At 42.1% G+C, this 17,987-nt stretch overlaps 1 protein-coding gene across 1 annotated transcript in view; it reads right to left on the bottom strand.

Annotated features, from left to right (window-relative positions):
* The window catches only part of sppl3 (signal peptide peptidase 3), a 119,553-nt gene that overhangs the window by 92,277 nt on the left and 9,289 nt on the right, over window positions 1-17,987 (bottom strand). Inside the window, exon 2 of the mRNA XM_048611378.1 lies at window positions 13,346-13,434. Within this exon, the coding sequence (XP_048467335.1) occupies window positions 13,346-13,424 (79 nt within the window). The 5' untranslated portion in view covers window positions 13,425-13,434. The remainder of the gene's footprint in view (window positions 1-13,345; window positions 13,435-17,987) is intronic.

Consider the following 17,987-nt stretch of genomic DNA (forward strand, 5'->3'; position numbering starts at 1 on the left):
CTGTGGGTGGGAGGTCACCTGAAGTGATGAGGTTGTGGATGGTTTGGGAGATGATGGTTTGGTGGTCGGGGGTGGGATCATGATCAAGGGAGGGATAGGAGGTGGTGTCGGAGAGTTGGCGTCTGGCCTCGGCGATGTAGAGGTCAGTGCGCCATACTACAACTGCGCGTCCCTTGTCCGCGGGTTTTGTGGTGAGGTTGGGATTGGAGCGGAGGGAGCAGAGGGCTGCACGTTCTGCGGGGAGAGGTTGGAGTGGGTGAGAGGGGTGGAGAGGTTGAGGCGATCAATGTCTCGACGACAGTTAGAGATGAAGAGGTCGAGGGAGGGTAGGAGGCCTTGAGGTGGTGTCCAGGAGGAGGGGGTGTGTTGGAGGCGGGAGAAGGGGTCAGTAGAGAGAGGGTTAGGCTCACGGTTCAAGAAGTAAGCGTGGAGGCGGAGGCGGCGGAAAAACTGCTCAATGTCCAAACGTGAGTTGTATTTGTCGATGTTTGGGTGGAGGGGGATAAAGGTGAGTCCTTTACTGAGGACTGACCATTCGTCCTCAGTAAGGGGGAGGTCTGGGGGAATGGTGAAGGCCTGGCAGGGCTGGGTGCTACAGTCTCCTCTGGACTTCACAAGCTTCAAAATCTTCCCTTCCCTGACCGCATCCCAAAACCACCCCAGCTCGTTCCCGCATCCCTAACCATTCCTCCCACCTCAAGCCCCATCCTCATCTCCTACCCACTAACCTCATCCCACCTCCTTGACCTGTCCGTCCTCCCTGGACCGACCTATCCCCTCCCTAACTCCCCACCTACATTCACCTTTTACTGGCTCCAACCCTGCCTCTTTGACCTGTCTGTCTCCGCTCCACCTATCTTCTCCTTTATCCATCTTCTATCCACCTCCCCCTCTCTCCCTATTTATTTCAGAATCCCCTTCCCCTTAGCCTCCCCCATGTCTGAAGAAGGGTCTCGACCTGAAACGTCAGCTTTCCTGCTCCTCTGATACTGCTTGGCCTGCTGTGTTCATCCAGCTCTACACCGTGTTATCTCATAGTTCTGAAGAGACAGTAGGTACTGCAGATGCTGGAGAATCTGAGATAACAAGAAATGATTTCTGAAGAAGGGTCTCGACCCAAAATGTCAGCTTTCCTGCTCCTCTGATGCTGCTTAGCCTGCAGTGTCCATCCAGGTCTACGCCTTGTTATCTCTAATATAGTTCTGAAATTTGCCGATGATACAGTTCTTGTCGATCACATCACAAAGTAAACTACAGGAGTGTGAAGATTGTAAAATGGTACAACAACAATTCCTTTAAACTGAACAAAAACAAAAGACCGAATAACTAGTTACAGACTTCAGGATAAAAGCCAATTAACGATATTACACCCATGAAGATACACGATATCAACTTTGTGTCAACAAGTTGAATTGGAGGGAACAAGGTACACATGTTGTTTCCAAGGGAGATTTATAATCATGCTGCTTCATATATTAAATCCTTTAGAATAAATTCCAATACTATGAAAATCTTCTACACAGTTATAGGTGACAGTATAATTCATTTTGGTTGTCTTGCTTGGTACTCTTAGGAAAGAGAGGGGTCAGAGATGAGTGAACTAGACAGGAAGGGTTTCATTTGATAGGTGTTCCTTGACAAAATCTGCTCTCAAAGAAGTTCAATTAAAGTAGACAGTGTCAAACAATGAGCATCGTCTTTGTCTCAATATTACTGTTGGATTTGTTCAGGGAAAAGACTGCAATTCTTTAGCTGCAGGACAAATTGGTTCTTGAACCTGCTAATGCCCTTAACAAAAGCTTTCAATGCACTGAAACAGCTTTTAATACATTTTAATTAAAAGTGCATCTCTGTAATAGGTTATTTTACTTTTTTTTATTAAAGATTGATATGTAACTTTTTTTCTAAAATGAGCAAGCAATACATCCACAATGAATTCTAAATGGAGAATAAAAAGTGAAATTGAAGAATGGATGAATCAATAGTGTTCAAGGATTACTAGTGCTTATTTTAAAATCACCAGATGAGAAAAGAAAGCACCCAATGTAAATATAAAATTAGCAAGAAATGAAACAAAAGTCAGGCATATGGTCCCATGAGCCTTCTCGACCTTTCAATAAGATCATGGCTGATCTTTGACCTCACCTCCACTTTCCTGCCAATCTCCATATCCTTCAAGTCCCTAAAGAGCCCAAAGATGTACTGATATGTGTCTTGGATCTACTCAATGATTGAGTAATCAGAGACCTCTAGGATACAGAATTACAACAATGACAACCTTCTGTCTGAAAGAAATGTTTCCTCATCCTACCTCCAAGTGTTCAACCCCTTGTCTTTATGCTTTATTGCCACTGACTCCAATTAGAGCATAGGGGCCTGTACTGTACGGGCCCTTCGGCCCACGATGCTGTGCCAACCTATTATCCTACTCTAAGATCAAACTAACCTGCATACCCTTCTTTTTACTATCATTCATGAGTTGCTTAAATGTCCCTAATGTATCTGACTCTACTCCCACTTCTGGCACTGCATTCCATGCACCCACCACTCTGTGTAAAGAACCTACCTCTGACATCTCCCCTGTACCTTCCTCCAATCACCTTAAAATTATGCCCCCTTGTGATAGCCATTTCCGCCCTGGGGAAAAGTCTCTGGCTATCCACTCCATCTATGCCTCTCATCATCCTATACACCTCCATCAACTCACCTCTCATCCTTCTTTGCCACAATGAGAAAAGCCCTAGCTCCCTCAACCTTTCCTCATAAGACCTGCTCTCCAGTCCAGGCAGCATCCCGGCAAATCTCCCGTGCACCCCTTCTAAAGCTTCCACACCCTTCCAATAGTGAGGTGACCAGAACTGAACACAATACTCCAAGTGTGGTATTACCAGGGTTTTATTGAGCTGCAGCATAACCTCACGGCTCTTAAACTCAATCCCCCTGCCAATGAAAGCCAACACACCATACACCTGCTTCACAACCCTATCAACTTGGGTGGCAACTTTGAGGGATCTATGGACATGGACCCCAAGATCCCGCTGTTTCTCCACACTGCCAAGAATCCTGCCATTAACCCTGCATTCAAATTCAACCTTCCAAATGAATCACTTCACACTTCTCCAGGTTGAATTCCATCTGCCACTTCTTTGCCCAGCTCTACATCCTGTCAATGTCCCATTGCAACCTACAAGAGCCCTCCACACTATCCACAACTCCACCAACCTTCATGTCATCGGCAAACTTACTAACCCACCCTTCTACTTCCTCATCCAAGTCATTTATAAAGGTCACAAAGAGCAGAGGTTCCAGAACAGATCCTTGCAGAACACCACTGGTCACCGAGCTCCAGGCTGAATACTTTCCATTTACTACCACCCTGTCTTCTATTGGACAGCCAATTCAGTATCCAGACAGCCAAATTTCCCTGAATCCCATGCATCCTTACTTTCTGCAAGAGCCTACTATGGGGAACCTTATCAAACGCCTTGCTAAAATCCATATACACCACATCCACTGCTCTACCTTCAATGTGTTTTGTCACATCCTCATAGAATTCAACAAGGCTTGTGAGGCATGACCTGCCCCTCACAAAGCCATGTTGACTATTTCTAATCAAACTGTGCTTTTCCAAATAATCATAAATACTCTCAGAATCCTCTCCAATAATTTGCCCACCACAGAAGACAGACTGACTGGTCTGTAATTCCTAGGATTATCCTTATTTCCTTTCATGAACAAGGGAATAACATTTGACACCCTGACTTATTCAATTGTAGCATAATGTCCCAACTCCTATACTTAATGCCAAGACTGATGAAGGGCAGCATGCTACATGCCTTTTCCACCACCTGTCTACCTGTGATGCTGCCTTCAACGAACTATGCACCTGTACTGCCAGGTCCCTCTGTTCCACAACACTCCTTATACCATAAACGTTAAAGGTCTTAAGGCGTACCATGGTTTGGCTTTCCAAACTGTAACACCTCAACTTATCTGCATTGAATTCCATTTGCCAATCCTCAGCCCACTGACCCATCTGATCAAGATCCCTCTCTAATTCTTGATAATCTTCCTCACTATCAACAATACTTCCTAATTTTGTATCAACCACAAACTTAGTAATCATGCTTTGTAAATTCACATCCAGATCATTTATGTAAATAACAAATAACAAAGGCACCCGCACCAACCCCCATGGCACATCACTCATCACAGGCCCCCAGTCCAAGAAACAACGTTCAACCATCACCCTCTGCTTCCTACCACCGAGTCAACCCTGAACCCAATTAGCTAGCTCCCCCTGGATCCCATGAGACCTAACCCTCACGATGAGCCTGCTATGCAGGATCCCGTCAAAGGCCTTATTAAAGTCAGTATGAAGTTGTAGGCTTGCTCGCTGAGGCGGTGTGTTTGGTTGCAGACGTTTCGTCACTCTGCGTGGTAATATCGTCAGTGCGTCTCTGGTGAAGCATTGTTCTGTCCTCCTTGTTATTCGTACGCCTTGGTTTGCTGAGGTGGTTGGCATTTTGTATATCGGGACCAGTTCAGTGTGTTTGTTGATGGAGTTCTGGTTGGAATACTAGGCCTCCAGAAATTCCCTAGCATGTCTCTGCTTGGCGCGTGCTATTGTGGATGTGTTGTCCCAGTTGAATTCGTGTCCTCCTTTGTCCATGTGTATGGAGACCAGTGAGAATTGGTCATGTTTCTTGGTGGCTAGTTGGTGTTAGTGTGTCCTTATTGTCAGTTTTCTTCCAGTTTAGCCTACGTAATGTTTCTCACAGTCCTTGCATGGTATTTTGTATATTACGTTAGTTTTATTGGTTGTGGGTATGGGATCCTTTACATTTGTCAGTAGCTGTCGCAGGGTGGTTGTGGGCTACCCTGATATCTAGGGGTCTGAATAGTCTTGTGGTCATCTCTGATAGGTCTCTGGCCGAACTGGATAGCATAAACCCAATGTATGCCGCTTTCTTTTTCTTGACTACAGCCTCAATATCCCTCATCAGCTAGGGATCTCTAAACCTGCCAGCTTTTCCCTTCACCCTCACAGCAGCATACTGGCCCTAGGCTCTTGATACCACAATTTCAAAAGACTCCCATTTGCCAGTCATTCCTTTTCCTTCAAACAGACGTACCCAATCAAATGCTGCTAGATCCTGCCTAATGGCTCCAAAATTGGCCCTGTTCCAGTTTAGCACCTTAACCTGTGGAGCTGTCTTATCTTTTTCTATGACTATGTAAAAAACCAAGGGAGTTATGGTCACAGGACCCGAAGCACACGCTGACTGACACTAGTCACTTGCCCGACGTTGTTTCTGAAAAGGAGGTCCAGTGTTGCACCCTCCAGAGTTGTGTCCTCTACACAGTAATTTAGGAAACTTTCTTGGACACCTTTGACAAATTCCCTCTTGTCCGGGCCTTTCACACTCTGGGTGGCCCAATCAGTACAGGGAAAATTAAAATCTCCAACTAGTACTACTCTATTATTCCTAGAGGTATCTGCAACCTCTCCACACATCTGCTTTTCTAGTACTCGCTGGCTATTTGGGGGTCTATAATATAGTCCCAACAGAGCGGCAATCCCCTCCTTGTTTCTAAGTTCTAAGCATTTGGTGTCATTTGATGACCGCACAAGAATATTCTCTTTAAGCACTGATATTAGGTGCTCCCTTATCAAAGGGGCAACTCCCCCTCCTCACTCACTTGTACTTGTTTCACGCCTGTGGCTTCTGTATCCAGGAACACTGACTTGCCAATCCTGCCCTTCTCTCAGCCCTGTTTCTGTTATGGTTATGTCATGCTGTGACCTCATCTTCCTTACCAGTCAGGCCTCGTGCGTTGAAATAAATACACTTTAGACCAGAAGCCTTTTCCCTACTTTTACTGTGCCCCTGGCTTTCCTGAATAGTAAACTTGCTCTCGATAGCTAAATGTATTTTCCCCCAACTTTTTGATGGCCCCTCTCTTATTTTGAGTCCCACACCTCTGCCAAACTAGTTAAAACCCTCCTGGGTAACAGTAGCAAATCTCCCCACGAGGATATTGGACTCGCTCCAGTTCAAGTGCAACCTGTCCCTCTTGTACAGGTCACTTCTACCCCAAAAGAGATCCCAATGCTCCAAGATCTGAAAATTCTGTCCCCTACACAGCTCCTCATCCATGTATTCATCTGGCCTATCTTTCTATTTTTATCCTCACTGGCACTGGGAGTAATCCAGAAATCACTACCCTGGAGATTCTGCTTTTGAACTTCTTACCTAACTCCCTATACTCGTTTCGCAGGACCCCATCCCTTTGTATACCTGTGTCATTCGTAACGATGTGCACAATGACCTCTGGCTGTTCACCCTCCACTTTCAGAATGTTGTGCAACCACTCAGACATCCTTGACCCTAGCACCTGAGACACAATACATTATGCTGGTGTGTCTTCTGCAGCCACAGAATCTCTTGTCTGTCCCCCTCACAATTGAATCTCCTATCACTGTTTCTCTGTCTGACTGCTTAGCACCTATGCCGTAACCCCCTCAGAATCTTGTATCTTTCAATGGACTCGCATCTCATTCGTCTAAATTTCAGTGGCCCATTCCAAGTCTCTCCTCAGAAGAATGTCGTTTAGTTCAAGGAATCAATCTAGTGAATCTTCATTGCTCCCCCTCCAAAACAACTAAAGGTACAGAGACCGAAACTGTAAACAGCAGTACAAATGTGGTTTCACCGAATCTGGATACAATTTCAGGAAGAACTTCTCGTGGTTCAATTCACATACAATTAAGGCCAACATTGCATTTGATTTCTGAATTGCATGCTGTACCTGCAAATTAATTTCTACATTTTGAGAACAAGAATGCCGAATTTCTCTCCACATCATAGTTTCTCACTATTTAATATTATTCTGGTTTTCTAGTTTTCTTACTAGAGTAAATAATCTCTCATTATTCTCCAGATCGAGCCCTTGTAGCGAGTGCGGTCCCAGGATAGCTAGGCACTTAAGAAACACCCTGCAATGTTTAACAATTAACTTTGTTCCTTATTTCTTTCTACCTTGTTCTTAAGTTTTTGTACCTAGATACTTGTACCCAAGATGGTGCTGTGCAGCACGACATTGAAAAGTTTTCACTGAACTCGTAATTTTGTACTTGAGTACACGTGACAATAAGGTCTAAATCTAAATGTTACCTTCTTGCCAACTTACTTTATCTAACTCTTTTCCAGAATCTATGTTGGACTTTGCCATTCAGTCTTATATGGTCAAATGTGGATTTGTTACATAACAACCAGAAGAACTGCGAATGCTGTGAATCAGAAACAAAAACAGAAATTGCTAGAAAAACTCAGATCTGGTAGCATCTGTCAAGAGAAATCAGAGTTAACATTTCAGGTCCTGAGACCCAAGAACCTATCTTTGTCTTAAATACACTCAATGGCTTGGCCTCCACAATCCTCTGCTGTAATAAGTTCCACTGATTAACCACCTTCTGGCTGGTGTCTTGCACTGTGAAAACTGATTTAAAGTACCTATTCAGTTCCTCCGTCATTTCTCCATGTTCTCATTACTACTTCTCCAGCTTCATTTTCTAGTGGTGCAATGTCCACTCGTGCTGCTCTCTCACCTTTCATGAATCTTATAAAAAGTCTCTTTCAATCTTCTTTTATATAACTATCTAGCTTACTGTCATATTTCATCTTCTCCCCCCCCCCTTTATTTCTTTTTAAAATTATTCTCTGTTGGTTTTTAAAGGCTTCCAATTCACTGGCTTCCCACAATCTTCACCACATTGTATGTTTTTTCTTTTACTTTTATGCTGCCTGTGTTCCCTGGTCAGCCACGGTTGTCTCATCCTCCCCTTAGTATGCTTCTTCATCCTCCTCGGGATAAATTTCTGCTATGCCTCCTGAATGATCCCCAGAAGCCCATGCCATTGCTGCTCCATGTTTCCTGCCAGGCTCCCCCTCCTATCAATTCTGGCCAGCTTCTCCCATGTCTTTGTAGTTGCCATTACATCGGATTCCAGCTTCTGCCTTTCAAACTTCAGTGTTGATTCTGCCTCCTGGTGTGCCTTCATCTTAGCCCCCTAATCAAGTCTGCCTCATTACACATTAACTCCAGAACTGCCTGTTCTATGGTGGGCTCGACCACAAGCTGCTCCAAAAGAAAACTAATTTTGTAGATATTCCACAAATCCTTTTCTTGAGATTCACTACCAAACTGATTTCTCCAGTCCACCTGCATATTGAAGTCCCCCATGATTACTGTAATAGTATCTTGCTTGCATACTTCTATCTCCTGACTTATTTTCTTCCCTACATCCTGACCACTGCCAGAGGCCTGAACACAACTCCCATCAGGGCTTTTCTCCCCTCTGCAGTCGCCCAACTTTACCCAGACAGATTCTACACCTTCTGACTCTTGTTTCATGCTATCAATTTAATTTAATTTCTTACTAACAAGGTAACCCTGCCCGTGTCCGCCCTTTAGATAGGGCACATATCTGTGGATATTCAGACCCCAGCCCTGATCCCCTTGCAGTCGCATCTGATACCTAGAACATCGTAGGTGCCAATTTCAATCTGTGCTACCAGTTTGTTTACCTTATTTTATACACTGCATGCATTTAAAGTACAACATCCTCAGTCCTGCATTTACTGCCCCCTCCATGTCATAACTGCCCCCTTATCTGCTGTCCCTGAAGCTAGGATTCCTGACTCTTTCCATATTCTGTCCTATTACTTGTTCTGGAAACTTTGATAAACTCTGCAGAGCCCTTCCCCCACTTTAACATTTTCCTTAATTATCCATGAATTGATCCCCCAGCTATTTAGTTTAAAGCCCCACCCACAGCCCTAGTTATGCAGTTCGCCAGGACTCTGGTCCCAGCATGATTCAGGTGGAGCCCGTCCCATTGGAACAGCTCTCTCCTTTGCCTACACTGGTGCTAATGCCCCATGGATTTGAACCCATTTTCTCCCACATCCATCTCTGAGCCATGCATTTATCTTGTGCCAATTTGCCCGTGGCTCCAGAGATTACCACCTTTTTGGCTCTGCTTTTTAATTTCCCCTCAGATGCTCATATTCCCTAAGCAGAACCTCTTTCTATCTGTTTTAAAACACAAAGCTAAATTAGCAAAGTGATCTGCCAAAAATATCTCATCCTTTTATTTGACCAATAAAAGTCCAGAAGTTACATTGGCACCACACAATGTAAATGAAGGTCTATCTCATGACAAGTAGTGTTGGTCCCAACGAGAAACAAATCCAATTCTCTGAAATGAATACAGCAAAGCTATTTTCATTGTAGAAACCAACTTATTCATAAGAGCATGGTGGACTTGTGTAACAAGAATTACCTAACATTCAATCTGAGTTTGGTCCTTTAGAGCTTGTAAACATTACATAGAACAGTACAGCACAGTACAGGCCCTTCAGCCCACTATGATGTGCCGAACTTTTACCCTAATCCTAAATTCTATCTAACCTCCACCCCTACCTTATACTATCATCCATATGCCTACCTAATAGCCGCTTAAATGCCCCTAATGAGGCCGACTCCACTACCCTCTCTGGCAATGCATTCCACGCCCTGACGACTCTGCGTAAAGAGTCTCCCCTATATCTACCTCCACTCACTTTAAAACTATGCCCCCCCTTGTAATAGCTACCTCCACCCTAGGAAAAAGTCTCCGGCTGTCCATACCTCTGATCATTTTGTACACCTCTATCAAGTCACCTCTCATCCTTCGTCGTTCTAAAGAGAAAAGTCCTAGCTCTCTCAACCTTTCCTCGTAAGACCTTCCCTCCATTCCAGGCAATATCCTGGTAAATCTCCTCTGCACCTTTTCCAACGCTTCCACATCTTTCCTGTAATGAGGCGATCAGAACTGGACACAATATTCCAGATGTGGCCGAACTAGGCTTTTGTATAGTTGGAGCATAACTTCACCGATCTTAAACTCAATCCCTCTATTAATGAAAGTGAACACACCATACGCCTTCTTAACAACTCTATCCACCAGGGTGGCAGCTTTCAGGGAACTGTGAACATGAACCCCAAGAGCCCTCTGCTCCTCCACACTGCCAAGAATCTTTCCGTTAACCCTGTATTCTGCTTTCAAGTTTATCCTTCCAAAATGAATCACCTCACACTTTTCAGGGTTAAACTCCATTTTTTGTCCCTAATTTTTCCAAACCTGTTCAGTGCAAATAATTAGTCAACATAAAAGAATCAAGTTCCAACAATATTATAAACAAAATCTTATTTGATTACTCCATAATCTACATGGTGTTAAAAGTATATTCAGTTTGTCGAGTCTCTCTTATGAACTCGGGTGTTAATCTTGTGGCTGTCTGGACAATTTCTAGAGTCTCAACATTTACAGTGAAACAACAAAAACTGGTTGTAAAAATATTCTGATGAGTACTACTACTAGAGCTCATCATAACCCACTCCAAACTTTATGTCAATACAAGTCATTAATATACCAAGTGTCAACGGCTCACATTGGTAGCAGCAAGAAAACTATTCAAAGCAGAATGGATGGCAGCCATACGTAGGGAATTGACCGGCCAAAGTTTTTCTTCCTCATTAGACATAACTCATTTGAGAAATATAAAATCGGGAATTTTTTGACCCACAGAGGGGTTAGAATGTGGAACGCAGTATCACTAGGAGGAATTGAGTCAAAAAGCACAGATACGTTTAAAGGGAAACTTGATATTGTGCAAGGAAAACAAGAACAGAGCAACAAACCAACAGAATTAAGAGAAGAGGGTTGGAAAAAAACTTGAAGCACAACAGTATGAGCTGGCTGCCGAATGGTCCATTAGCATGATACAACTCAAGTGCAACTAGCAACTTGGCTCTAAGTTTCTATTTCGTTATATGCATTTTTAGAAATTTACTTTTTTTTTGAATGGTACTCAATAAGGCAGGTTAAACTCTCAATATCAAACAGGTTGGCAGAAATGGTTGGGCAATGGTATAAAGCAGGAGACAAGGAAGCCTTTTCTGTAAAGTAGGCAGAATATAGTGCATTTATTCTGTTTTCTAGATTCCATAAACTCATGAACTGCAGTACAAACTTTGCCACGGCCAGTATAAACATAAATTCTGCCAATGTGCCTGCAGCTATAACTGCTTCTACAAGACCTACATGTGAGATGGTTCCTTATACCCAATAATTACATTTGATAGGACAGACTTTTCCGTAAGCCATTTTTAAAACTCCTGGATGGGCAACTCATTTCAAGTTGGATCCCTATACTTAGGCTTGGAAGACAAGTAAAGACAAATGGCAGCTTTCTTTTAATGCACTTGTCTTGAAATTGTTAACAATGGACTATAACTTAATAATACCTGGGATTTGGTTTTAAAGAAAAAAACCTTTAAATGAGCAAAGACATTGAGTTTTAAAATACTTGCAGAAGAGACCTGACCAGGCTAGCCAAGCTTCAGAGTGAATTACAAAATTCCTAAAAAACATTGTTAAGGAACAGATTTGCATTAATCTGGTTACAACTGGCAATAAGCAACAGGTACCACAACTGCAGGAACAGCCAGAAACAAAAGAAAAATTGACAGAAACCGATTATGCAAGTAAAAAAGGGTGCTGAAGACTTCCCTATCTACTTCAGCAGCATCCTGATAATTCTGACAATGGAAGACCAAAACTCAACAATAAAATACTGTGGACTGAGAAACAGAGGTCATGGATTAACATACAGTGGCCCACTGTGCACCGATAGGCAGCTATCACGTGATTGAAACTCCTCCTTATGAAATTTCTGATAAGCTGGTCTGTTATTGAAAGTAGTAACATCAAGGTGGCACGATACGATCACTTTCTCAACAATCTTTTTTAATCTCCGATCCATCCTATCTCTGCCAGAAGTTGGGATACTTCAGAGGCAGAAAATTTAAAAATAAAAAAGGGACTTCATCTGTGGTAGTACAGATTCTGAAAAAGGACTGATTGTACTTGAAGAATGTTTCCAGAAGAACAGCCAGATCAAATTGGTCATAACATGTGGACTTCCAGGCCATTATTTTGGAAGTACAATTTTTTTTTTTTAAAAAAAGGTTTATTGACTTCAACTTTATTCCTCCAATTCCACGTCCCCACACCTTGCAATTCATTCTGGTTCAATTGCATGCTGTTGTATTTTTGAGAGTCACAGGATTCAGGATGTGTTTCACCTTTTGATAACATTTAAAGTCTTAACAGTGATGTCTGTTTCAAGAATGAAGCAAATTCTTTACTTGCTAAAGTCGAGAGATCTGGTTGGTTTGTTTCTTAATGGCTTCACACATGGTGAATACATAATGACTGAGAAATTACATCTTAACAATTCTGTTATAATCAACCTCAAGCGTGAAAGAAAACAATTTATTCATTCCGCAGTACTTGACTTCATTATAGTTATGCAGATATTAGGAAAATCATTCTTACTGTTATCCACCTGAAATTTTCATTTTCAAAGCCAGGTTTTTTTTTAAAAATTAAAAAAATTTCCACCATCCTGTTCCACCTTCCTTCCATGGCTTTCCCTTTCTCTCCAGCTTGTTTTATGGACATTTGCTTCTCTCCTATTGCTCTGCAATCCGTGCATTAACCTGATCATCAGACAGGGTCATTGCCTGCCTGACCCAGGCTAATTTGTATTCATCTAGGAGGTTTTACTGAAGGGGGGACCGATTTCTGAGGAGAATTATTTTTCTAAGGTTCTCATATCTGGTTTTAATTTTAAAACTTTGTGCCCAACGGTCAAACATGAGCCACAACATTCCAAAGACATCTCTAAAACAATGGTATCAAATTCTCCACTCCCTAATTAATCTCAACGGTAAGATTTTAAAATGCGATTAACAAGTTAACTTCTCTACATTAATTAAAATTTAGGAGAGAGTATGAAATTCAAGTACTGTATGAGTCTGGACAGTTGGAATATAGTCCATGCAGTTACATCTGCACAAAACTTTTAATCCAACACACTGCTTTATTATAACAGATTCATACCTCAATGTGTATTGTACCAGAACTGCAAACTCAATGCTACAAGAATCTATGTGGTAGGCATCATCTTCTGTGCAACTGGCACAATGCCCACTGAATGATTTTTTTCAGGAAGAAAAACAATATTTAGGTATCTGTTTCACAACTGTCGGAAAACTAGCCAGTATTGTAATAAATTATGCACTTTGAAAATAATTTAACCGTTATCTACTGAAATTTGAGATACTAGGAAGAATATGTATCACAACAACACACATGACATTCTCCACAGGGTTCATGACCAGTAATGAAAAAATGAAACCAGATGATGCTCGAGTCTTGTGTTCTACTTACTATTGTTTGCATTGTTTGCATTGAAAGTACCAGATGAAGTATTCACATCTTTATCTTTATCCTGGTTTTCAAAATCCATATTCAGAGACCTTTTGGAGGGGGGTGGGGTGGAGAGAAATGAAAAATGTGTTAGATTATACCGTTCAAACAGTTGTCACGATTCAGCTGGGAAAAACACACCAATCATCTTCATTATTCCACAAGTCGTCACAAAATACCGAAAGTGTATAAAATACAAATGAAATCACAATATTTGCTTGATTGACTTCAGGATAAACATAATTCACACTAGGTTTTGTCAGTAACAGAAAAATAACTATTAAAGGAAGACAAAGTAAGGATTTCTAGTCTATTACTGTGCAACTTAAACTATACCCCTTCAAAAACTCCAAATGCACGAACACTCAAATCACAATTAGGACAAACAAAAGACAAATGGTTTAACAGATACTATGGTTGAAAAAAAAAACCAGACAGGATAAACAAAAATCCAAAGATCAGAAGTCGAGACACAAAATGGAAAGTTATTTTCTCATAGTTTTTTTGATTTTGACAATAATGACACACTGTTGTCTAACTGGTGCCCATTTGATCTTTGACTTGATGGTTGCTCAGGTGGACCTAAGCCTGTCTTGTTAGAATATTTTCCTGAAGGATGGGTGGCGGCATGGACAGGGGAACAGATCGAGACAAAGATGAATGGCTTCTGCTTGTGGGCTCTGGAAGTTTTACGCTACTATGTTGTGGCACTTAAAACCTATTAACACGCTGCAGCTCAAATCAGAAGTCGGTCACCAGGCAGAATCTCCTCAATTCAACAGACTCTTGGTGCAGTTTGGTCTCAAATTCTCCCTCTCAATACTTCAGAGAGCATAATTGTATCACATCTCAAAAAAAATGCAGCATTTGATTTTCAAGGTGCAAATTCTCTTATTCCAGTTACAACAGACCAATTTTCATTTCAGTTTATGGACCCAAACCAAAACAAAGGTCTCTTACACACTACAAATCTGTGGCCTAAAGCTACACAATTTAGTAGCTCATGTCCCATGAGAGAAGTAAAAATTTAAACTTTCATATCTTAAAAGCTTAATCCTCCCAAGGTGTGTGGGGACATGAGTATGATAATACAGCGTTGAGCTCCACTACTGCCATTCCGTGCTTACTTTTCACAAATAAATATAGAATCATTGACATGCTGACATGCACAGCACAGAAACAGGTCCTTCAGTCCAACTCAACCATGCTGACCAGATATCCGAAATAAATCTAGTCCCAATTGCCAGCATTTGGCCCATATCCTTCTAAATTCTTCCTATTCATATACACATCTAGATGCCTTTTAAATGCTGTAATTGTACCAACCTCCACCACTTCCTCTGGTAGCTCATTCCATTCACGCATCACCCCCTACATGAAAAGGTTGCCAAGTAGGTCCCTTTTAAATCTTGGCCCTCTCAACTTAAACCTATGCTCTCTAGGCTTGGACTCCACAATCCCAGGGAAAAAGACATTGGCTATTCACCCTACCCTTGTCCCTCAAGATTTGATAAGCCTTTATAAAAGATCAGCCTTCAACACTCCAGAGAAAAGTACCCCAGTCTTTCTCTCCAGCTCAAACCCTTCAACCCTGGCAACATCCTCCTAATCTTTCCTGAACCCTTTCAAGTTTCACAACATCCTTCCTGTAGCAGGGAGGCCAGAACTGCACACAATATTCCAAAAGTGGCCTAACCAACGTCCTGTACAGCTGCAACATGAACCCGCAACTCCGATACTCAATGCACTAACCAATAAAGGCAAGTGCACCAGCTTCTTTCACTATCCTACCTACCTGCGACTCCACTTTCAAGGAACAATGAACTTGCACTCCAAGGTTTCTTTGTTCAGCAATACCCTTACCATTAAGTGTATAAGTCCTGCCATGATTTGCCTTTCCAAAATGCAGCACCTCACATTTATCTAAATTCAACTCCATCTGCCACTCCTCGGCCCACCTGATCAAGATCCTGTTGTATTCGGAGGTAACCTTCTTCACTGTCCACTGTACTTCCAATTTTGGTGTCATCTGAAAACTTACTAACCATACCTCCTATGTTCACATCCAAATCATTTATATAAATGACAAAAAGCAGTGGACCCAGTACTGATTCTTGTGTCAAATAGCTGGTAACAGACCTCCAGCCTGAAAAGAAACCCTCCATCACCACCCTCTGTCTTCTACCTTCAAGCCAGTTCTGTATCCAAACGGCTAGTTCACCCTGTACTTCATGTGATCTAACCTTCCCAACCAGTCTACCTTAAGGAACCTTGTCAAATGCCTTACTGAAGTCCATGTAAATCACATTCACCACTCTGCTCTCATCAATCCTCTGAGTTTTTTGAAGAAGTAACAATCCAGTTAGTGAGATGCAACCTCCCACGCACAAAGCCATGTTGACTATCCCTATTATCAGTCCTTGCCTTTCCAAATACATGTAAATCCTGCCCCTCAGGATTCCCTCAAACAACTTGCCCATCATTGATGCTAGGCTCACCAGTCTACAGTTTCCTGGCTTTCCTTACCACCTTTCTTAAATAGTAGCACAATGTCAGCCAACCTCCAGTCTTCCATCACCTTGTCTGTGGCTATCGATGATACAAATATTTCAGCAAGGGGGCCCAGCAATCACTTCTCCAGCTTCCCAAAGAGTTCTAGGGTACACCTGATCAAGTCCCAGGGATTTATCCACCTTTATGCATTTTAAGACATCTAGCACCTCCTCTGTAATATGGGCGTTTATCAAGATGTTGCTTTTTCCCCACGTTCTCTATCTTCCATAATCTTCTCCACAGTAAACACTAATGCAAAATACTCATTGACTGTCTCCCTAGCTACCCTTTTGTCCTTGATGTATCCCTTAATGAATTCCTTTAGATTTACCTTAACCTCATTTGCCAAAGCAATCTCATGTCCCATTTTTGTCCTCCTGATCTTCCTTTTAAGTATACTCCTACTACCTTTATACTCTTATAGGGATTCACTCAATCTCTGCTGTCTATACTGGACATATGCTTCTTTCTTTTGCTTGACCAAAATCTCAATTTTTGTAGTCATCCAGCATTCCCTAAACCTACCAGCCTTGCCCTTCACCCTAACAGGAACACACTGTCTCTAGACTCTCTATCTCATTTTTGAAGGCTTCCCATTTTCCAGCCATCTGCAAACATCTGCCGCAGTATTCGAATGCAACCATCATCAGGTGAAAATCCAGGTACTCTCTACCTGACAGCATCGACGGGAGCCCCATTAAGGGGAGTGCAGCAGTGTCAAGCAGAATGTTCATTCACCACCAGCTGAAAACAAACTACAACAATGGCGGCAGATTCCATAATCCCAGAAGGAACCTTTAAAAGGGATTAACCTCACATTTGAGTGCTTGATAACCATTCTCCAGGGTCAGGAAGATACTGGTATACTCCAGAGAACATTGATGGATAGAAGACAACTGGGTCAGCTGTCATGGCCACTGTGACTTTGCCCCACCACAAGCTGGAAGAAACAGCATCGCATTTACTGCTTGAGGACCCTGCAGCCTTCAGACTCAATATCAACTTCAAAGATTTTACAGCCTGAACACCTCCTTCCATGTCCTTTACCCACCCCTACATTCCAGGCTCTTTCATGGCATGGGCTGCTTTAAGCACAGCCGACCCACTTTTACCAACTTATGATTCCTGGCTTAGCATTACCCATCCCTCCAATTGCCTGTGTACCTGTCCCTCTGGGCTTCATCTCCAACAAGTGCTTACTCTTTTACCATCACCTCCACCATCCCCTCAACCCCACCGCTATCTTCAGCTTATATGCTACCTTTTCCTAACTGCCATCAGTGCTGAAGAATCACGGGACCCAAAAACCTTAATTCTGCTTTGTCTCCACAGATACTGCCAGAACTGCTAAGTTTCTCCAGAAACTTGCTTTTTTGTGTCTTCATCATGAATCAGTTTTTAAGTCCAGATGGTCTTAAGAGGTGTCATGATACTAAAAAATGATATGAATCACTGCACTTTAATCGATGAAATTTTGGATAAGTAATTCAAGGCCACGTACTGGTACCTTTAGATCTGAATTTATAAACCATGACCGGAGTTTCCTGCAAAGTTTTGCTATAAATACTCCTTGGCACATTCATTCAAAAAAAACTTAGATAAATTTTGCACAAGTAAGAACCAATAAGTAGTTGAGATCTCAAACTGCAAAATTTCCATACAAAGCTATACCCGAGTAGTAACTTCACAGTCACGTTAATATCAAGTTAAGGCTCAGTGCCACAGGGCCAAGAATTTGAATCATCTTATGACTTCATAAGTGGACTGGCAAAGATTCCACTTGTTTTTAAATCTTGAAGATAATAGGAAGAAAACATCGAGGAAGTCAACGAGATCAAAATTTTTGCAGTCTTAAGAAAATGAACAGAACAACTGGATGCATTAATTGTAATGGTAAATTTAATTTCTAACTATACATGGATGGTCAGGGAGGGTTACATGTACACCTGTAAAACATTGCCACAATTTTTCACTAGACTGAAACCACACTGCTTAATCACAGACCCTTTCAGATTAGGGTCAGTGTGATGCATGTCTGCCATCGATTGTC

The sequence above is a fragment of the Rhincodon typus genome, chromosome 24 (genome assembly GCF_021869965.1).
Source record: "Rhincodon typus isolate 14 chromosome 24, sRhiTyp1.1, whole genome shotgun sequence".
Lineage (NCBI taxonomy): Eukaryota > Metazoa > Chordata > Chondrichthyes > Orectolobiformes > Rhincodontidae > Rhincodon > Rhincodon typus.